The 22595-nt window shown below is 40.3% G+C and overlaps 1 protein-coding gene across 2 annotated transcripts; it reads left to right on the top strand.

Moving 5' to 3' along the window:
* Positions 1-343: 343 nt before the first annotated feature.
* Positions 344-14502, top strand: LOC123457235 (gametocyte-specific factor 1-like). 2 transcript variants are annotated; one of them, XM_045141209.1, is made up of 9 exons: positions 344-424; positions 2567-2610; positions 4751-4851; positions 6970-7096; positions 7718-7801; positions 8260-8326; positions 10930-11011; positions 12083-12116; positions 14043-14502. In XM_045141209.1, coding segments are annotated over exons 2-8 (483 nt in total). In that variant the 5' UTR covers positions 344-424; positions 2567-2609; the 3' UTR covers positions 12104-12116; positions 14043-14502. The 2 variants fall into 2 exon arrangements, with proteins under 2 accessions (XP_044997144.1, XP_044997143.1); XM_045141208.1 differs by lacking the exon at positions 344-424 and adding an exon at positions 1136-1166.
* The last annotated feature ends 8093 nt before the right edge of the window (positions 14503-22595 follow it).

Here is a 22595-nt window from a genome sequence, read left to right as displayed (position 1 = left end):
CCAATAACTTGGAGCGAGCACCCCAGGCCGACAGCGTCCATTGCTTCCCAGCCAGCTCCGTTTCCTTAGCCGTGCGCGTCAGCACCGCCCGGGAGGGGCGCGGGCCCCACGCACGACCGCTGCGGCTTCACCTCGTAGAGGACCGCGCCCGAAGGCCTCACACGTGACGACGGCCGCACGCGGACCCAGCGAGGAAGGGGCTGGCGCCGTGGGTGCCCGCCGCGCTGCACGGGGCCCAGCCTGTGGGAGCTGGCACGCGTCACAGGACGAGCCACGGAACGCGCGCGCGCCTTTGTGTCGCCGCCGGAAGTGGGCGTTGCTGACGACGCGCGTGGCCGTGGCCGTTTCCTTGGCGGTGGCCGTGGCCGTGGCGGTGGCGGTGGCTGCGGGCGGAGTCGCCTGTGGTCCGAGCGCCTGCACTGAGGTAAGAAAGGCCCTGGCGTCTTAGCCAGGGCAGCGCCTCCACAGAGCTCACCTTCCGGGGCCCTTCCTCCTCTCGCTCTTCCCTTTTCCCGCCCTGCTCTTCAGGCCGGGCCTGTGAAGGCCGCTCTCTCCGGCGCTCAGACCGTTGGCGGCCAGCGCTCGCCGCTCCGACACCTCTCGCACCTGTTTCCAGTGTGTTCTAGGGAACCCTCTGCCCCGCCTGCCCGTATTGGCTCCCATCGCTGGCCCCTGCCTGCGTTGGAAAAGGGGGTTTCTCTCCTCGGTGTTGGCTGTAGGGAAGGGAATCCTCACCCGAGGGAGGCCTCCAGCCCCCTTAAGAGGTCACAGAGCAGCCTCACGCTCCGCTTCTTCCCGTCATCAGACAGCTTCAGCTTTACCCACGGAAAGTTCATTTAATAACAATGTTTGGTAAAGGACATCTCGAGTCGAAAAGATTGGAATTTTCAAGTCGTCACAACCTTTTTGCTTTTAAAAGTCTTACTCATTTGCATTACAATTCTTTTCTGAGAAGTGTATTATGTACTGCACGCATACATATATTTCAGGTCGGGTCTAAATCTAGCCCACGCTGACGACAAACCCGTGGTGTACCCCAGGCTGTCTTGAAACATACAGTTTTCCTCCTACTTCTGTCTGCTAAATGCTGGGTGAAAGGCACAATGATCATTTGCCCATTGTTGCGCACGCTGTTGGCTGTTGATCCCAGCCCTGCAGAGGCACAGGTAGGAGTACTGCTGTGAATTTGAGGCCGGCCCGTGACTACAAACTAACTTCCGGGTCAGACTGGGGACTGTGAGTCCCTATCCCCAAAAGAAAGATTGAAACAAAGAAAGAAAGGCATGAGCTATCTTACTCAAACCAACTCGTAAATCCTCACGTTTATAAATTGCCCTTCAGGGTGGTGAGGGAATGAGTGGCTGGAGGGGCTTAGATCTTAAGTAACTCTTGCCGTCTTAGCATAGGAAACTGGGGAAAGAAAAGGGGATCAACTCCAGAACAGCGGAACATCAGTGTGGCAGCATTGTGTCTTTTATGAGTCACGGAAAAGAGGCAGCAGGAAGGATGATTCCGAAGTCATGTTTACTTGCAAATCCAGAGGTGTGTTTTCAATTCCCAGTACCACACTAAAGCCACAAACATAAAGTGGAGCATGCTTCTGGAGTTCATTGGCAGTGGCAAGAGGCCCTTGTACCCCTATTATCATTCTTTCTCTCGCTGCTTAGCGGTGCTTTTTTTTTGAGTTAGGATCTTACACTAACCTTAACTGACACTAGGGTGACTTTAAATACTCCTGTATCTCTGCCTCAGGAGTCAGGGTGAGGGCATGTACTCCCACACCTGTACAAAAGTACTTTTATGAGATAGCATTTTCAAAATCTTTTTCAACACTTTATGTATTTGGCCAAGAGAAAGAGGCAGACATGTAGACTTAGGATGGCCCTGCAAGAACCTCTAACAACAGCAGTCAAATTCCAGATAAATGTGCCATCTTGCGCACGGAAGTGACATGAGTTCTGGGGAGTCCATCCTCAGTTTTCAGGCTTAGCAAACAGGCAGCTTAACTGATCAGCCATCTCTTTAGCCTTTGGAAATGAATTTTCAAAAGTCATATAGTTGGAAAATAAACTAGAATGTATCTGATAATTTTGAATAGGTTGAATGTTGTTAAATTATCATTCAGCAGTGTTAGATCATAGAGGAAGAAAAGTGGCCTGCCCTTAATGTAATGTTTTCCGAACTTGAAAGAAGAGTTTAATACCTGTTATGGTTTATCCAAAAATTGAGAAGAGCAGTATTGTTGCAGCTTGACTTGCCTTCTCATATTATCAAACACTAAAACTAGGTCAAAAACTGGCTGTTGCAAATGCCCTTAAAATAGACGAACGCCTTGTCATCTATGCCAGCCATTGTACATGGCAGTTGGTAGGCCTAGATTTCATTTCAGTAGTATGAATTATAAGTTGGTGAATTGTCAATAGTGATATAAGAAGGAAAAATATTGTGGGTGTGTCTCTAAGGGATTCATCTAATGAATTTGTGTGTGTTAATTCAACAATTGTTATGGCTACCTTTTGATGCATTTCATTGCTAATCCATTAAAGCATGCTTTTTCCTTCTCTAGCGCTTGCTCTGAGTATTTTGCTGCCAACACTGAATACACTTCCAGTATGTATTACATGCTGTTTTTGAATATATAAATTGTTTACGTGTACTTTGATGTCAGTTTGTTTGATGTTTGTTGTGAAAAGTCCAAATGTCTCTCTGAATTGTATTGGAAGATAAAGTCTGCATGGTGTTCAGGTATATAAGTGATCAAATATGAAATAATATATGTTATTGTATATCATAAAATATGACACCACCCTTTATTCATGGTTGATTCCATCAGTTACGAGGCATGTGTAACTTAAATCATTAAAGTGGTATGAGGACCAGGTGTGGTATTGTATACTTGTGTACCCAACTCTGAGGAGACTGAGCAAGAGGATTGGAACTTTGAGGACAGGATGAGGGACTTATCAAGTTTCTGTCTCAATATCAAAATAAATAAATAAATAAATAAAAAGTCAATATTACAGGGTTAGTGGCAGATTAAATATGAGTACCACTCTCACACCTATCCTGTTCATCACCTCCAGGGATATGGTGGTAGATACTGAAGTGACTCAAAATTCATCAAATTCACGGCTGGGGATATAGCTTAGCATTACACACAGTTGATTTCATACACTAAGGACCCATGTTCCATTCCCTAGTACCCACTTATGCCAGAGGCACTGGGACAAATTAATTTGTTCCTCATTTGCAGTGGCTAGAATACTTGCCATGTCCATTCACTCTCTCTCTCTGCCTGTTAATATTTGCACTAAGGAGGCCAATACAGGATGATCATTGTGAGTTCCAGCATATATCATAAATTCCAGGTCTAAGTGGGATAGAGCTTGATTCTGCCTTAAATAGTAAAATGAGAACAATAAAAACAAAAAAATCTTTGAAGCCAGTTATGTAGACTGCTAAGTGCTCACCCCAAACAGACTAACAAGTCTTGCCCTAAAGAAACTAACATTCATTCTAGAAGAGGAGTTGAAAGAATAAAATAGCCATAGTGCAGGAAATATATGTTGTGATGTTACCTACACACACACACACACGAGACACATGGAGAGAGAAGGGGGGCTGACTGCTACATTTTTGATCCTACAGTGAAGGCTGGTAAACCCACGGAAGAGGGGGAGTAGTGGATTGAAGTGGAAGAGAGGGAGCATAACAGTATATACCCTTGGACATAGGACCAGTATGCAAGATGTTCATACCCCACAGTTCTCAGTTTACAAAATATACTTGGTGTAAGGCAGTGGACTTATCTTTGTAGTAGAATGTTTGCCTAGTATGCTCAATGCCCAAGGTTTGGTTTCTAGCAACTAAATAACTGGTATGTTTTTTTGTTTTTTTGTTTTTTTTTAATTTAACAAAGGAGATTAGAGTTTACCTAAATTACCAGTAACTGAGCAATAAAGCTTTCTGGTAGTTCTCTGACATATGCCTCCATATGGGCAGTTACATATAAAGTATGTGACTCAAAAGTTTTCCCAGTCTATCAGCTGCTGACATGGTCTAAAATTTACTGTTGATGGGAGGGATTAAATTAATGGAAACTTAAAAGAATTTGATCAGCAATGCTCCATGTGTATTCTTATACTACAAAAATAGAAAAGATTGCTGGTTAAGAAGAATTTGGTGGGGTGGTGAAATAGATTACCAGTGAAGGGATTTGCCTGAGAAGACTAATGTCGTTGGGTCAATTTTCCTGCACCCATGTAGGCCAGATGTACAAGGGGGCACATGCATTTGGAGTTTGCTTGCAGTGGCTAATGGCCCTGGCACACCCATTCTATCCTTTTATCTGCCCCTCTCACACTCTCTCAAGTAAATGAAATAACAATAAAAGCTTTACCAAAAGAAGATTTTAGCTAGAAACATTAGCTTTCCAAACCTCTATGACTTTTTTCCTTCCTATTCATTCTGCTCTTTAAGTCACTGCCTTGATGATTTGCATGTGGATCATGGTTACCAACCAAGTTGATGCTTAACACTATCCAAGCAAATCTATCTTTTACATTTCCACATTGACTTCTGCACTCCATGTATGTTTCCTGGCTTATATACTTCTGGTCAAATGTGAATTGTTACCTTACTTTTATCCTTACCTTCAAGGGAAAGCCCCACATGCTCGTAAGGGGGTAATCTCATAAGGTCCTACTATACTTTATACTTAACTGTGCTTCTCTCTCTCTCTCTCTCTCAGTGGACTCTCCAGACCCTGAAAGACTGCTACAATGTCCTTATGTTAAAAGTCACCACATCAGGGCCTGCAGGTTTCCTTATCACCTTATCAAGTGCAAAAAGGTAAGCTACTTTTAGGCTACTTTTTCTTTGTAATTCACCCATTCATTACATTTGAGTTGCTTTACATGTCTAGATTTTAGCTGCTATGGTTGCATATGCCTTTAGTCAAGGCACTCAGAAGGATCATTGTGCGTACAGGGACGGCATGACCGTGGAGGTGCCCTACCCTAAGTTTTAGAATGGTAAAAATCATTAAAAGGTAGATATTTGAAAAGTGCAAGTAATTTTAACCTAAATGATTTCTTTCTCCCACCTTCCCTGCCTTTTTTCTTTTACTGATCCTTTCCTCCCTTTTCCCTTTCCTCCTTCATTTACTTGTGAGTTTGCTTTAGTGCATATGCAAACCAGACCATCTAGCCTCTACAGCAAGTTTCCAGACCCATATGTCTGGCATAACTTATGTACTGAGGGATCAGAGCCAGGCTGTCAGGCTTTGCAAGAAAGTATCTTTAGATTCTGCTCCATCTTGCCAGCCCCAAACTGAAATGGTTAAATGAATGTCAAAATGGTTTGGCGAGTCCATTTTTGGTTAAATGCCAACACTGACTGGAAGGGAGTGCATCAGTATTTTCTCTTTGGTTTTTTTCCCTCAACTGTTGGCAATATCATCCTTTCAAAACAGTATCTCTTGAGTAATCTTCTGTAAGTATTTCTCTGTCAGATGGGAAAGAATGGGCATGCTATAGCCGTTTTCATCTGCCTCTCAGGCTGGTTTAAAACTCACTGCTTCTGCAGCTTGGACCTTGTGAGTGGTGGAGCGTAAGGCGTGCATACCACATCTGGAAACCTTAGTTTGAGACAGGATTTCTCACTGAATCTGGAGATCATAGAATGAATTAGACTCAGTAGATAATAAGCCTTGGAATCTGTTCTCTCCACCACCCAAGGTATGGGATCATGTGTCATCATTTTCCTCTTTACAAGAATGTTGGTAATCCACACCAGGTCCTCATCATTGTGCCTCAAGCACTTTATTAACTCAAGCTTCACCTCAGCTCACCTTTTTGTTTAGAATAATGTTCCATGTCGTACAACATGTGTATTATAGTGTGTGTGTGTGTGTTTGTGTGTGTGTGTGTGTGTGTAGTATATTTTCATCAAATTCACTCAACCCTTGCCCTTTCTAATCCCTGCTGCATTTTGACTGAATTTTTCTCTTCCCAAATAAACAAACTTTGGCTTTCAGGAGAGAGAGAGTGAGAGACACAGAGAGGATCAGGTGGGCATGCCAGAACTCCAGCCTTTGCAAACTGTCTTTATATGCAGGGTGTGTGTGTGTGAGAGAGAAAGGGGGACGGGGATGGGAATGAATTTGTGTTTCTTTCATGAGCATGATTGAGAGGCTATTTTGCAGAACAGGGACAATGTGTAGGTGGCCAAGCCACATCTTTTCTGCATTCTTAATTGGTACATTTGCCAAAGCATTTGGTGAGTAATAGTAGATCTTGGTTTTACTTTAATACAAGATTTTGGTTTAATACATGAGTGTTTTCCTATAAGTTATTTCCTATCATTTGAATTTTCTGTTTACCTGAGATTACTAATGTAAATATCATATTCTTGAGAGTCACTTTGTGTTGCTTGAAAAGTGTGTCCCTGCATTAATCTGAAAAACATCACTTGTCTGTATCCTCTGCAGCTATTTTCCCATGCCTGTACTACATTACATTACATTACATTAGCGGGAACACTGCACCCATGCATATGGGTTGCATTCTAGTGTTATGGTCCATCCTGAATATCACCTTTTAAAGACATGCACAGAACTGTGCCACTACAGATTTTACTTTCTGCGAGACCCTTGTGATACCAAGAAAAAAATTAGGAAATACACTTTGAATTGATTGCTTACGTCTGTATAAACATAGAAATTTGGTGTCAATCTTGACAGTCATCAGGAAGAGGCTTACATTTTGATGATTTTGAAATAATGTCTTTTCATTCTTTGTATCAATAAACTCTTCCCTCTTAATTTTCTATTAGGGATATACCCACTGTACCTGAGCTGCACATTTGTTGGGAACTTGAGAAGAGCCAGTAACAGTAAAAGGCTGACACACCATCCTTGGCTTTAAGAAATCCAAACAGTTAACCAATCCCTTTCTTTTGATTCCACAGAATCATCCTGATGTTGCAAAAAATTTGGCTACATGTCCATTCAATGCTCGTCACCTGGTTCCAAGGGCTGAACTGAGTCATCATATCTCAATATGTGATGACAGGTGTTGTATAGAGCAGGATGAGGGTAAGCCTGGATAGTTCAAAGGTTCCCAAACTACAACTGACTCATTCATGTGTACATTGTGCTATATTGTGAGCAGAACTCTACTTTCACCTTCAGAAAAATAGCACATTGTGTGTCTCCCAAGATTTCTATAATTATGTTACCAGACAATGTTCTATCCTAAAAGCCTGATTCATATTCTTGGGGCTGGTTATGAGCTCAGTTTGTAAAGTGCCTGCCTAATATGCAATAAGTTCTTTCTTGATCCCCAGAATTAAATGAATCTGATGTGAACACATTTTCTGTAATCTCAGCACTCAGGGCGGAGGCAGGAGGACCAGGGATCTCCAGGGCATCCTTGGTTACATAGTAACTATAAAACTAGCCAGGACTAAATGGTGCCATCTCAATATATAGCTGGATATACTTATTTCTGTATATAGATATCTGTATCTTTTTCAGTTTCCTTGTTTTTCTTTAATTGCCTTATGTGTGATGTTTGTCTTTGTTTCTGTTTCCTTTTTTTCTCTTGACAAATTTGTTCTAGCCATGGTTTATACAAAGCAACCTGATGAGACTGTAATGCCTTTTGCACAGGAACTTGGCAGTCCCTCATTTATATGTAAATAACTTGTCTTGCAGTCAACCCAACCAGGAACCCTGGACAAGACACTCTGCCCAAGAACACATGGCAGTACCCTCCTTGTGATGAAGACTGGGATCTAGGTAAGTGCCTGTACATCCTTTTCTTCAACATATGTAAATCTCAAGTCATTTGCTCAATACAGAAGGAAACTTTTCTTTTTTTACTTTACCATATTGCTCAAAAAGCCATATTATTTTTCATGGGTCCCCTCCCTCGCCAATTGAACTCATTTGTATCACCATGCAAACATGTAGAATAGCCGATGCCTCTTGACTGGCAAAATCAGTTCTTCACATCTGCTTCCTCTTGTAAATTCTATTGTGATATCTGTGTTTGATTGTTATGAGGGAGGGTTAATACTCTGTATTGCTCTGTGTTCATATATTGTAATTAAATTTCTGCTTCTATGTCACATTGAGGGTAAATGATCAAGTTGAACTTGCATTATAAACTTAGAGGTAGTATTGATCATCATACCATGAACTATAATTGTGTCTTATGTTGGTTATCACAAATGAATTTTTGCTTCCTTTGGCAGAATTGGCTGAAGAGAATAACAGCACCCCATTTATCTGGGGCACAACCAGGTTCTGTGAGAATAAATGGTAAATGTATTGGTCTTACTCTGTTCACTATCTCCCAAAAGCTATGTGCTCCATTAAAAAAAACAATAAAGGAAAACAAAAATGGAACAAAGAAAGAAGAAAAGAAAGAATGATAGAAAAAAAGAAGGAAAGGGAATGGATGGAAAGGCTAGAGGAAAGGAAAGTCAAGATGTGAGGCAAAGCAAGAGGCCAGAGTCTAGGCATGAAGCAAGAGACAAGGCAAAAAGGGAAGGCAAAATGCCAGGAGAAACAAGAGGCAAATACAGGGGACGCAAGGGTAATGTCTGGGTAGACCAAAGAAAGGCGAGAAGGAAGCAAGGCAAGGCAAGAGTCAAAGTGATGAAAGATGCCAGGTAATACAAGAGGGCAGGAAAGAGACAGGGAAGCCTATAGGCAAGGTGAATTCATTTCAGGCAAGGCGTCTGATAAATGAATAGGCAAAGCAAGGGGCAAGGGAGGGAAGGACAACTGTGAGGCGAGGTGAGGTGAGAGGTGAGGCAAAATAAGGCAAGGCAAATAAGAGACAAGAGCATGGCAAGAGCCCAGGCAAGGCATGGCCACTTAGGGCAAGAGGCCAAGCCAGGCAAGGGAAGAGGCCCTATAAGGCAAGAGAGGAGATTAGGCAAGGAATTGGAAGAGTCAAGCCAAGAGGAAGGTTTGCCCTGAAGCATGGCCAGGAAAGAATGAGCAAAGACAATGAGCCAGGTAGTGCTATAATCCGGCACACAAGGTGAAAGGCAAAGCCAGAGGAAGGGTGCATAGCCAGGGAAGAGGCAAGGCAAGGGAAAAGGAGAGGCCAGAAAGGCAAGGGACCAGGAAGGCAACCAGCAAGCATAGAAAGTGGCATTTCAGGTGACAAGAGGTCACAAAAGAGACAAGAGGACTGGCAATTCTAGAGGGCAGAAAAGAAGGAAGGTTATGCAAGAGTTCACACAAGACAAAAGTAAGGCAAGGAAAGGTGAGATTGCATGAAAGGCAAGAGAGTAGATAGGCAAGAGGTCATTCAAGTAAAGAGGCAAGGTAAAGCAAGACAAGTGGGCAGGCCATACATAACGTAAGGCAAGGGGCAAGGTAAGGCACCAGCAAATATAATGCTAGGCATGAGGCAAGATGAGTAGGCATGCCTGGCAAGAGACATTGCAGGGAAAGGAAAAGCAACGCTAATCAACAGACAAGGCAAAGGGAAGCACGGCCAGTCAACAGACAAGGCAGGGAGAAAGGCAAGAGGGGAGCATATGCAACAGGCCAAAGAAAGCATGAGGTGAAGCAAGGCAAGAGGCAAGGTAGGGAGGCAAGTTCATTCAAGGGCACAACAAGGTTGTGGAAGAGGCAAAGCAATGCAGGATGCATTGAAGGGCAAGGCTGAAGGCAAAGCAATTCAAGAGCATGCCAAAGCAAGAGACTAGGCAAGGAAAGAGGCCAGGCAAGGATAGAGGCAATACAAGGCAAGTGACAAGGTAGGACATGTCAAGGCAAGACAACAGGCTAGTCATGAAACAAGGTAAGGGAAGAGATAAGGTGAAGCAAGACATATAGGGCATGACAAAGGAAAAGCTATGTCAAGGCAAGAGGAAGGCAAGCAAGAGGAAAAGTAAGAGAAAAGTTAATACAAGAGGAAAGGCAATGAATCTACTACAGGTAATTTTGTTCCTTGATACAAGATCATGGTCTTCGTACTTAACAGCTAAAGCACAAAAATGTTACCTTACTGTGTTACAGAGGTGCATTACTGCCAGGGATTCTTGTTTTATTTTTATCGTAAGTTCCTTAAATTTTTTATTTATTGTCAAAGAGAATAAATGAGAATGTGGGCAGCAGGACTTCTTACCACTGCAAATAATGTCTACGTACATGTGCTACTTTGTACATCTGGATTTATGTTATATGGGTGCTGAGGAATTGAAACTGGCAAAGCCAGCTAAGCAACCAAATGTCTTTAATTGTGGAGGAAACTATCCATAACTGTAGGTAGTATGCTTGTGTCGTGACTGCTATTTTCTTCTCTGTTTTTTTTTTTTTATGCCACATTTGCATTGTCAACAAAGTCATACAAAAAAAAATAAAAGATAAACTAAGGAAAAGATAACTTGCTCACAGCACAAACATGTGAAGCAGAGTTGTGATTCCCTGGCACCCATATAAATACCATTAGACATATCCACAGGCTTGCAGTCTCAGTTCTCAGGAGGTAAAGATAGGGTTCCTGGGCCAAACTGAGGGAGAATACATCTGTGTGTTCAAGGGAAAGACACTGGCATGGTATGTAAAGTGAAGTATCCTCAAGGAAGACAGCCAGTGCCATTTTCACATATGTTGCGTTAATGATCCTGTCATTTAACAAGGCATTGGATGTTACTATTGTTAATCTTAATTTCTAGAAAATGAAACATTTTTTCCCATCCTAATGAATATTCAGAATAGAGAACATAACAAAGAAGTGGAAATAGAATAAAAGTTGCTGGAAATGTATTTGCATTTTAGATTAAAGTAGGTCGTCTTTGCCTGAGATTAAAGTCACATTCTGAGAAATGATGTGAGCCTCCCAGAAAAATATGCCTATACTGACATAATGGTATTCTTCTTTGCTTGCATGGTTATTGTAGTCCTGTAAGCAACGCAGCTATGGAACCTAAAAGTAATCTGGCTTCAGGCAAGCAAGTTCCAAAGACTCTGCCATGGAAAACAGTAAGTAACATAGAGACAGATTGCTTCTACACTGTTTCACTGTGTTGGCCACAGCAGAATGTTGAGTGCCTCGCTCCAGTCAAACATGCTGCATTTCAGCAGCGAGGCCACTTCTTGGTCTCTGCTCCCTTGGTAGTACTGTGCTTGCAAGTGCACATGACCACTCCTAGATGCTTTGTATGGATTCTAGAGACTGTAACTTGGGCAGTTTCAGCCTTCTTGTCTTGACTTTCATGTCTGCACACAAAGGACCTACATCAGTCAGCTCTTGAGCCCTTAATATAAACTTCCTAATGTTACTTCGACATCCAAATTTCTTTCAAGTCTTTATTATAATTTGGCTACATTTTGAGTGAATAGAGGATTGCCTTTAAACATCTCCTTTGTTATGTATTTTTATTTTCCAATACAATGTTCACTAAATGGGATTCCAAAAGGCTTGTACAGAGGACTGGGGAAATGGTTCACTGGGTAAGAATGTTCTTACATAAGACCTAAGGGTCTGATTTTCCTTGCGTTCTGTACCCCAGCATCCACATAAACAGTTGGGTATGTCCACCTACAGGTGTAATCCCAGTTCCTTTGTGGAGTGGAGACTGAAGAATTGGTCAGGCTCACTTGTCAGCCAGCTAGACTAAAAATGGCAGCTTCAATTTCTATGAGACTCCATGTAGAGAAGACATGCAGCTGAACAGAAGACACCAGAAATTCTCCATGATCTGCACACATGAGCACAAGGCATATCACGTGTACATACACCTCATACACATACTACAGACCTGCTTAATAGAGCCAGGCATGTTAGCATACACCTGGTATTTTAGCACTTGGGAAGCTGATGCAGAAGGATCAGGAATTCAGGCACTCACCATGCTTTTGTGTTACTGTCTAAAAAACTTGATAGGTAAAGAACTACATACCTTTTATTTTAAGTGTTATCCTTTCACTATTTTTTTTTAATATTGTTTCTCTGTGTACCATAAGAACCAGTTATCTTTGTTGAGTACATATTGAGAATGGAGTAAATTTCATTTGGCACAGTAGGTTAATGTAGAAATTTTGTATTCATAGGTGGATATGGACAGTAACTGAACATCTTTCACAAGTAAGTGTTCCGATTCCATTTTATTATGTCTTCAGATGGTAACTAGACTGAACTGGGTCAAAAGCATTTTGGATCCAATTTTCTTTCAGATTATGATGCCAAATTAAAGTTTGGGCTACGTAGTTTTTAAAGTATATAGTCTAAATTAGGGCCTTAAACAATAATGAACTAACACTTAGTAGTTAACTTAGAATTGTGCCTGGATCCTGCACTCATCCATTAGGCAGAGGTAGAAACATTTCCAGGAGTATGAGCCTATCATGCAACCACTTTTATATTCTAAGTCAGGTTACAATAGAGTAAGGCAGTTCCTGCAAGGAACAAAGAAGAAGAAGCAGGAGAAGAAAACAGAGAAGGAAAAAGGGAGGAGAGAAGAAGAAGAAGACAAAATGAGAGGAAGAAGAAAAGAAGAAGGAACCATATATTGAATAGTGCTGGATAAATAGGAACTGTGAATTCCTTTCTGATATCACTAGATATTTAGTGATCAGACACCATAAATTCTATTCAGCTTCTGAAAGCACCTCTTACAATGAAAACCTCGAAGTTTCTGCATATAAAGCACAGACATTTATCCTTTGAATTGAACTTTTTGCTGTTATACTATGGAAACAACTTTTTCTATGAAAGTCATGATTTAAAGGAAATTTGCCACTGTTTGGTAAGATTTTTCTTTTTAATTCAGAAGTACTATCTTTGTACGGGGCTTTGAACTAACGATTTAAAGCTAAAATATACCTGTGTACTGAGATTATTTGGGTCCCCATTATATCCAGTAATTTTTAGTCATCTTAATTAAAATAACTGAAGCATATTTGAAGTAACTTTAGCAGAATTCTCTAGCTTTGTGCAAAGATCCATTAGAAGTAGAAGTATGAATTATTCCTTAAGGAGCAAGTGTGAAAAACTAGATGTGTTCTAGAGAGATTGTTCAATGGTTAAAGCCACATCCTCAGAAACCTTGATATCCTGGGCTTGATGACTCAGTACCCACATAAGAACAGACACTTATGTGACATGTGAATGTGGATTTTATTGTGGTGGGAGCAGTCTGTGGCATGCCTTGATCTCTCTTTCTGTCTCTACATTTGCAAGTAAATAAACAAAAATAAATTGGTGGATGTGGTGATACAAAACTAATCCCAAAAGCAGAGATATACAAACAGGAGAGAAAATGTCTTGAAAATCATAATTGGCTTCATAAGTTTGAGGACAGCCTAGTCCAAAAAGATCATCCCACCCCCCTTTTATAAAACTACATGCTGTGAGGGGAGAAAGCTCCTCAGTTAAAGCTCTAGATGGCAATCTTTGGTCCAGGTTTAGTTCTTCAGCTAACCCCATAAAGCCAAATGTAGAAGTGTGCACAAGCACATTATCTTCATTTTAATTAGCACAAAATCTTGCCATTCACACACATAGAAACACATAAGAACAAACACATAGGCTCACACTGACAAACACAAGCAAACAAATGTAAATAGTCAACTTTTCCATGGAATATTCACTTTAAAAGTTATATGTAAGCAATCACCTATACCTATTATTTTGTTATGAGCAAGTAAGGCTACCTTACAAGAGAAAATTTATGTTAGTAACATAAATTGAATGCAATCATTGGAGAACTGTTCAAAATACACAGATCCTAGGGTCATATCTCCTCACTTGTTGAAATGTGAAGAACCACAGTTTGACATAATATGTATACATTGATGGCTGCATAGATTTTAATTCAGTTAGCCAAGTTCCATGTATACAGTGATACTAAAGAGGGAAGGTTCAGAAGCCTCTTGGCATTCTCCCATTATCCACAATGGACACCTAAGACCACAATTTAGAAGTAGCTGGGTTGTATGTGTGTCTCCCATATGTCTGGTATTATGCAGTTAAAGGAAGTAAGAACTTTTTTTTTTTCTCATTTCCTTACAGATGCCAGAATCTAGAAGAATCTTTCTTATTCCTGCTGTCCAAGAGTTCTTATATGTTTTATTCCAAGTGTAGTGATACATAACAGTAAACTATATGATTTTCAACCTTAAAAGCACCTGCCCAATTTCTTCCTCTACAAGTCTGTAATGCCTCAGTTATTTGGCCCCAGAATCCTTTAGAATATTGGTGAGGTAGACACCTTTGTAGTTTAAACACATACTGTGCAAAATTTACAATTCACACCATTCTAGTTACTGAAACATAGTGCTGTACTGTTACCATAAAGGATCTGGCTAGCATGGACTGGAAAGAGGTTTAAACTGCATTACTTTACTCTGAAAAGCTAGGACCAATTTGTTTTAAGCAATTATGAAAATGAGATTTTTGTAGTGTGTTGTATTGGTGTATGCCTTTTTCCCAAGCCCTACAGAGGCAGTGTTATGAGGACGACCTCCATGAATTCCACGCACAGTTCAGGAGTACAGTGTTAGTCTGATACACCCTGGGCTTGAATGAAACCGTGCATCCACAAAAAGAAAACAAAAGTGAACCTTTTATCATCAATGCATTGATTCATGCACAGGCATTGAGATGGTGATCGCATTTACATAGCGAAGTGGTACATTTTTACTCATACATCAGACTGCCAGAATATTTTCAATATAGGATAATAATTTTGTATTTAGTATTCTAGATTCCAGCTGGAAAATATAGTTGCTAGTGGGACTGAGGAGATTGGCTCAGAAAATAAATGCATTTGATTAAAGCCTAATAACTAAGATGAGAATCCCACCAAACCAAATAAAGCCAAATTTTGTAGAGCATATGTGTAATCCCACCATGAAGGCTCAACACAGGAAGAAGAAAAGAGAGTTTGTGGATTTTATGGGTAACTAGCCTGACTAAAGAGACATTGTACAGGATAAAAAGAAAATTTCCCATAAATACTAATGTAGAGAAAGGTAAGGATTTCACACCTGTAATCCCAAAAGTTGGAAAGCTGAGGCCAGAGGACAGGTGTGTTTTCTACAATAACCTGGGCTATAGTGTAAGGGTGGATATTACAAAATGAAGAGAACAGACTGCATTGTAGCTAACATGGTAGAGTGCTTACCTAGCATCCACAAAGCAATAGGTTGGATCCCTAGCATTGCATGAGCAAAGTGTAATTGTGCATCCTTGCATTCCCAGCAATTGGGAGGTTAAAGAAAAAAAAAAAAAAAGAGTTCTCAAGATTATCATCAGCCTAGAATCCAGGGCACACTGTTTCAAAAATAACAGACAGAACCCTAGCAAAGATAAAAACTTCTAGAGAAATTATGACATGTCTGCTTATTTTTAATATATATTTTTATTGTTAACATCCACACTTACAGACAACAAATCATAGTATTTCTCAGCCCTGCTCTACTTTTCCCTTCATAACTCTGCTCTCTGTCATACCACCTGCCTTTCTCCATTAGTTTCTTTTAAGTTAATGTCATCATTATCTTCTCCTGCTCTGTGGATCTTCTGTAGGTATTGGTAGACTCTGCACTTATTAGCTCATTTGGCCTGGTTGGCCAATTTTAAGGCTTGCACTGTCCACTGTTGAGTGTCTTCACTGGTGGTATCTCATTCTCCCATTGAACAGCATGTAGAATGGTTTCTTCCAGCTTTCTGTCAGAGGTCTACATGGAGGAGGTTATCAGCTCAGTTCCAGGAGAATTTCTCAGTGGCCTTGCAGCCCAAGAATGTGGAGTCTTCAGAAATACGGTCTTACACTCTATTTCTGGTGGGACACCAAGGGATCAGCAATGGCCTATAATGCTTTGCGGGCATCTGGGGCCTCCCTGGCCAACAACTCACTGGAGGTATGCCATCTCTGGCACTGAAAATTTTCTAACAACGTTGTATGGCTCCTGAGTGTTCCATTGTCCATAACTAGAGAACTCCTCATGATTTATTTGCATCCTCTTACATTTTGATTAGACCTTCCTCCACCTTTCCTTAACTCAGTTTCTTCCCCTGACCTCACTTTGGGCCTTTTCACCCCAGTTAATCTATTCTTCTACTTACACAAATATAATACCAACCTATTAAGTACCCTCTTTCCCTCCTTTCTCTTCCCATTCTATCTGTTCTAGCTTACTGGCCTCTGCTACTGAGTTTTTTCCTTCTCACACACAAGGCCAGTAATCTGTAGCTAGGATCCACAAATAAGAGAGAATTTGCAATACTTGGCTTTCTGAGCCTGGGTGGCCTCACTTATACAATCCTTTCCAGACCCATCCATTTTTCTGCAATTTTCATAACTTCATTTTTCTTTACCGCTGAGTAGAGGTACATTCTATAAATGTGCCACATCTTCATTATCCACTCTTCAGTTGAGGGACATTTAGGCTGGTTCCATTTCCCAGCTATTATGAATTGAGCATGTACTTCTAAGGAAATGGGATGAGTCCTTAGGATATATGCCTAGGAGTTCTATAGCTGGGTCATATGGTGGATCAATTTTTAGCTGTCTTAGGAACCTCCACACTGATTTCCACAATGGCTGGACCAAATTGCATTCCCACCAACAGTGTAGAAGGGTTCTCTTTTTGTACATCCCCGCCGGCATTTATGATCATTTGTTTTCATGATGGTAGCCGATCTGAAAGGAGTGAGATGGAATCTCAGTGTAGTTTTAATCTGCATTTCCCTGATAACTAGCGATGTAGAACATTTTTTTAGATGATTATACGCGATCTGTATTTCTTCTTTTGAAAAGTCTCTGTTTGGTTCCATAGCCCATTTTATAATTGGCTTGTTTGATTTATTTAACTTTTTGAGTTCTTTGTATATCCTAGATATTAATGCTCTGTCAGATATATAGCTGGCGAAGATTTTTTCCCATTTTGTAGGCTGCCTCTTTGCTTTATTCACAGTGTCCTTTGCAGTACAAAATCTTTGTAGTTTCATGAGGTCCCAATGGTTAATCTGTGGTTTTATTGCCTGAGCAATTGGGTCTATATTCAGAAAGTCTGTGCCAAGACCAATATTTTGAAGGGTTCCCCCTACTTTTTCCTCTAGCAGTTTCAGAGTTTCAGGTCTGATGTTAAGGTCTTTCATCCATTTGGATTTAATTCTTGTACATGGAGAGAGAGAACAATCTATTTTCATCCTTCTGTAGATACATATCCAGTTTTTCCAGCACAATTTGCTGAAGAGGCTGTCTTTTCTCCAATGAGTACATTTGGCATTTTTATCGTATAGGAGGTGGCTATAGTTATCTTATATATGGGTCCTCTACCTGTTCCATTAATCTACATATCTGCTTTTGTGCCAGTACCATTCTGTTTTTGTTACTATGTTTTTGTAGTGTAGGTTAAAATCAGGTATGGTGATACCTCCAGCTTATTTTTGTTGCTCAGTTTTATTTTATATATTCAAGGTTGTTTGTGATTCCAAATGAAATTATGTATTGCTTTTTTCTATTTCTGTGAGGAATGTCTTTGAAATTTTGATTGGGATTGCATTAAATGTGTAGATTGCTTTTAGTAAAATTGCCATTTTCACAATATTGATTCTTCCAGTCCAGGAACGAGGCATATTTTTCCATTTCCTAGTGTCTTCTGCAATTTCTCTCTTGAGTGTTTCATCGTTTTCATTGTAGCAATCGTTTACATCCTTGGTTAAGTTTGCTCCAAGGTACTTTATTTTCTTTGATGTAATTGTGAATGGGAGTGAATCTCTGATTTCTTGCTGTGTGTGTTCGTTGTTAGCATATATCAAGGCTACTGATTTCTGTGTATTTACTTTGCATCCTGGTACATGGCTGTAGGTGTTTATCAGCTCTAACAGTTTGCTGGTAGAGTCTTTAGGGTCATCTGCAAATAATGATAACGTGAATTTTTCTTTTCCAATTTGTATCCCTTCATGTGCGTCTCTTTCCTTATTGCTATGCCTAAGACTTATAGTAGTATATTAAATAAAAGTGGGGACAGTGGAAACCCTTGTCTTGTTCCAGATTTTGGTGGAAAAGCTTCCAGTTTTTCCCCACTTAGTAATATGTTGGCTGTAGGCTTGTCATTATATTGCGATATGTTCCTTCTATTCCCAGTGTCTGTAATTTCTTAATATAAGAACTTAAACCTATAAATTTTCCTATTAGTACTGCCTCCATTGTGTCCCAGATGTTTTGGTATGTTGTGTTCTCATTATTGTTTGACTCCATAATTTTTTTGATTTCCTTCTTTATTTCTTCATTGACCCATTCATCATTTACTAATGTGTTGTTTAATTTCCATGATTTTGTGTATGCTATTTACCCTTTCTTGCTATTGGTTTATATTTTGATTCCATTATGGTCAGATAGAATGCAAGGAATTATTTCAATTTTCCTGTACTTGTTAAGATTTGCTTTGTGGCCTAAGATGTGGTTTGTTTTAGAGAATGTTCCATGTGCTGCTGAAAAGAATGTATATTCTGAAGCACCTGGATGAAATGCCCAGTAGATATCTGGTAGTTCCATTCCTTCTATGACCTCATTTAGTCCAGATGCCTCTCTGTTTATTTTTTCCCGGGATGACCTGTCAATTGATGAGAGTGGGATGTTGAAATCCCCCACCACCACTGTGTTTGGTGTTATCTGTGATCTTACTTCTAATAGCATTTGTTTGATAAGTTTGTAGCCCCCATGTTAGGTGAATATATGTTTAGGATTGTAATGTCCTCCTGTTGGAGGGTGCCTTTAATAAATATTTAGAGGCCTTCCTTATCTAAAGTAATGTTAGACTGAAGTCTACCTTGCCAGATATTAGGATAGCAACCCCTGCTTGTTTTCTATGTCCTTTGGCTTGAAACAACATTTTCCAACCTTCCACCCTAAGAAAGTGTCCATCTTTTGTAGGAGGGTGGGTTCCTAGGAGGCAACAATTTGAATGATCCTGCTTTATAACCCAGACTGCAAACCTATGCCTTTTGGTGGGGGCATTGAAGCCGTTTATATTAAGATATCATATTGAAAGGTGTGTATTCATTTTTGCCATTTTTTGTAGTTCTTCCGGTTTTACCTTTGCTCTCTTGTGTTAACTAGTATTTTAGTATTGTTAATTTTTTTCTGCTTCCTTATATGTGTGCTTTTCTTTTTCTTCAGCATGGAGGATTCTTTCAAGAATTTTCTATAGAGCTGGTTTTGTCTTCAAATACTCCTTTAACCTGCTTTTGTCATGGAATGTCCTTAATTCTCCATCTATTTGAATTTATATCTTTGCAGGATAAAGTAACCTTGGTTGATAGTTGTTATCTTTCAGGATTTGGAATACATCAGTCTGTGCCCTTCTGGCTTTTGAACTTTGTGTTGAGTAATGTGCTGTAATCCTGATAGGCTTGCCTTTGTAGGTAACTTGATTTTTCTTTCTGACTGCTTTCAACATTTTTTCTTTGGTTTTTGTGTTTGGTAGTTTGATTATAATATGGCCAGGAGAGGTTCTTTCCAGGTTTTGTCTGGCTGGGGTTCTAAAGCCTTCCTGTGTCTGCATTGGCACCTCTTTCGCAACTTAGGGGTAAGTTTTCTACCATGATTTTTTTGAAGACAACTATGATGCCTTTGTAGTAAAATTCTTCTCCTTCTCCTATGCCCTGAATTCTTATGTTTGATCTTTTCATAGTGTCCCAAATACCTTGAAATTCCCTCTCATACTTTTCTATTGGTTAGTCTTTATCTTTGTTGGACTGTATTAGATCTGCCACCTGGACTTCCAGCTTAGATATTCTGTCCTCTCCCTCATTCATTCTACTGGTGAGGTTTTCTACAGAGTGTTTTATTTCATTAACTGTGTTCTTCATTGCTAGTAATTCTGACTAGTTTTTCTTTATTATTTCTATTTCCTTATTTATTTCTAGTATTGATGTGTTTATCTCATTAAATTGGTGTCCTGTGTTTTCTTTGATTCCTTTGATTTTCTTTGATTCTTTTGATTTTTTCTTTGACTTCTTTGAACATATTTATAATCATTCTTTTGAAATCTTTCTCTGGTATTTCCTCTAACTGATTCTCAGTGGAGGTCATTTCTGATGCATTACTACTTTTGGTGGATTCATATTGTCTTGACTTTTGTTGTTTCTTGTGTTATTATGTATATATTTTTGCATCCTGGATTATTTAATGTTTGGATGTTGTACTTAGCTGGGTATTATGAGATATATCAGACAATCTGATGTTACATAATTTCTGGGTAGGTGCTCAAGGCATTATGTGTGGCCCTTAAGACTCTCAGAGTATCTACAAAAGTGACACTAGGTGTTGGGTTTGCCTGTTATGAGAGTATTCAAGTAGCTGAATGGAACAAAATACAGGCAGATTCTAAAATTTAACTAAAGAATGTACACTTTCAGTCAAAAACATCTCAGAGTATTTATCCAAAAGTCGGTATTATGACAACCAGGTCCTTTAACAGTCCCTTAGGGTGTCTGCTGTCCCATCCACACCCTTTATCCTGACAACAAGGAGGTTAAGATTTCTGATCTGTTGAGGGTTCCAAGTCAGCTTGTGACCACCTGAGACCCTTCCCTGGTGTAATCCCAGTTACCTCTGCTCCTGCTTCCACTGTTGGCGTGGTTGGGTCCCTGGACCGCTGCTCTGTTTGCTGGAGCTGGGCACTGGTGGTGGGGGAGGGGAGGCTGCCGAAGCTGCTCTAGTTCTCCCTCTGTTCGACGTGTACTTCTACCTTGTGATCTGCTTCTCTGTCGTTCTCCCTTCACGTTCCTTGAGTTTGTGGAGAGCTCCACTATGAGTGGAAACGCCCCTCACCTGGCTTCTCCTGTGGCTCAAGCCGAGCCTGGCGGCTTTCTGATGCGCTGCTACCACCGCGATTGGCGGAACTGCCGGAGCCACTTCTGCCGGCTTGTGTGGGCTCTGGGTGCTTTGGATCTCTCCTACTTCTCCGCTGCTGGTTCAGTTTCCTCTACACCTCACTTGTTAGTGAAAGTGTGTGTTTTGCTGAGGTTTTTTTGTCTTCCCCCACCCAAGGCTGCTTTGGCGTGGTACCTACGCTGCCATCTCAACCAAAAGTCCTAAGCCTATTTTCTTGGAATAACAATTCCCATCCTTTCACCCTAAGATGCTGTCTATTTTTTATTGAGAGATGAGTTTCCTGAAGGCAACAATGGCAGGATCCTGCCTTTTAATCTAGTCTCCAAGCCTTTGTCTTTTAGTTGGTACATTGACCTCATCGATATTAGCAGTTATTAATGAAAGGTATGAATTTATTCTTGTTATGTTTCTTCCTGTGTATTGTGCCCTGTTTTCCCTGGAGACTGTAGCTAAAGTAAAAACTTTCCTTTCATCAGCTGCTTTGGTTTGAGTGCTTTGTCCCAGCAATGGGAAGGTGACTGCTGCAAATACCAACCCAGTCTGGCAGCCCAGCTGGTGCTGCATGGTCTGTCCTCTCCTGCTAACCCAGCCTCATCCCAAACGTACCTTCTGGTACTTCCAAAGGTATGTGTCTAAGATAACCTCTTCAGCTAGGTACCAAATAACTTCAATTCACACAAAACCAACCCAGTGTCCCAACTATAACAGAAAATTTAAATCTGCTACTCTATTTTCAATCCTCCAATCTATTTCCATTGTCCTTATACCTTATTTTATCCCAGTTTAAGAATTAGTAGGATCTGGACAGATGGCTTAATAGTTCAGGCTCGTGCCTACAATGCCTATTCCCAGTATCCATGTAAAGCCAGATGCACAAAGTGGTGCATGTGTCTGGAGTTTGTTTGCAGTTGCTGGAGGGCCCTGGTATGCCCATTCTTTCTGCCTCTCAATTCCATATTCATATCTATCACTCTATATATATCAATATTTAATCTATATCATCTATCTATGTATGTATATCTATAATATCTATACTTATACATACACACACACACACACACACACATATATGCTTACATATAAATAAACACCTATTTTTAAAAGGAACCACTATATTTCACTATAATTTATAGTGTACCCTACACTTTGTGTAGAGCATGGAAGGCATTTATATTTCTCTCCATATTACCTTGCCTAATTCATAGATAAGGCACACAGAATCCACTGAAGGAGGAATACACAAACACATTTAAAACTATTAAGGTCATGGAGGCATATAACTACAAAATGTTGTGGCACGCAGATATTTTTTGTGATGAAATAGTGCTTAGCCCGGGTGTTGGGTACAGTAGCCCACCCATGTAACATACACATTGTACTGATGTCCATAATTTTTGGCATGATACTACAGATATGTCACACACACACACACACACACACACACACACACACACACATATGTATATATAGTGGAAAGTGAGTGAAGAGGGCATAATATCTCCATTGTTTATCTGTGCAAATATAAAAAAAAAGGATTTATGGACAAAAGCACATGGGCTAATTTCAATGTTCTGACAAATCTAATAAAAAAGAAAAGATGGGAAGAGTTGGAGAAATGGCTTAGCAGTTAAGGCACTTGCCTGTGAAGCCTAAAGACCTAGGTTCACTTCACCAGTACCCATGTAAACCAGATACACACAGGGGCACATGAGTCA

This window comes from Jaculus jaculus, assembly GCF_020740685.1.
Source record: "Jaculus jaculus isolate mJacJac1 chromosome Y unlocalized genomic scaffold, mJacJac1.mat.Y.cur SUPER_Y_unloc_5, whole genome shotgun sequence".
NCBI classification, from domain to species: Eukaryota; Metazoa; Chordata; class Mammalia; order Rodentia; family Dipodidae; genus Jaculus; species Jaculus jaculus.
Note: the sequence above shows the minus strand (reverse complement) of the source record. Positions and strands in the feature narration are given on the sequence as shown.

What these genes read in the sequence shown, in the direction of transcription:
- LOC123457235 (XM_045141209.1), top strand. An exon ending in TGATGAAGACTGGGATCTAG is followed by an intron (nt 7,802 to 8,259) that starts GTAAGTGCCTGT and finishes TTCCTTTGGCAG; the next exon opens with AATTGGCTGAAGAGAATAAC. An exon ending in AGGTTCTGTGAGAATAAATG is followed by an intron (nt 8,327 to 10,929) that starts GTAAATGTATTG and finishes TGGTTATTGTAG; the next exon opens with TCCTGTAAGCAACGCAGCTA.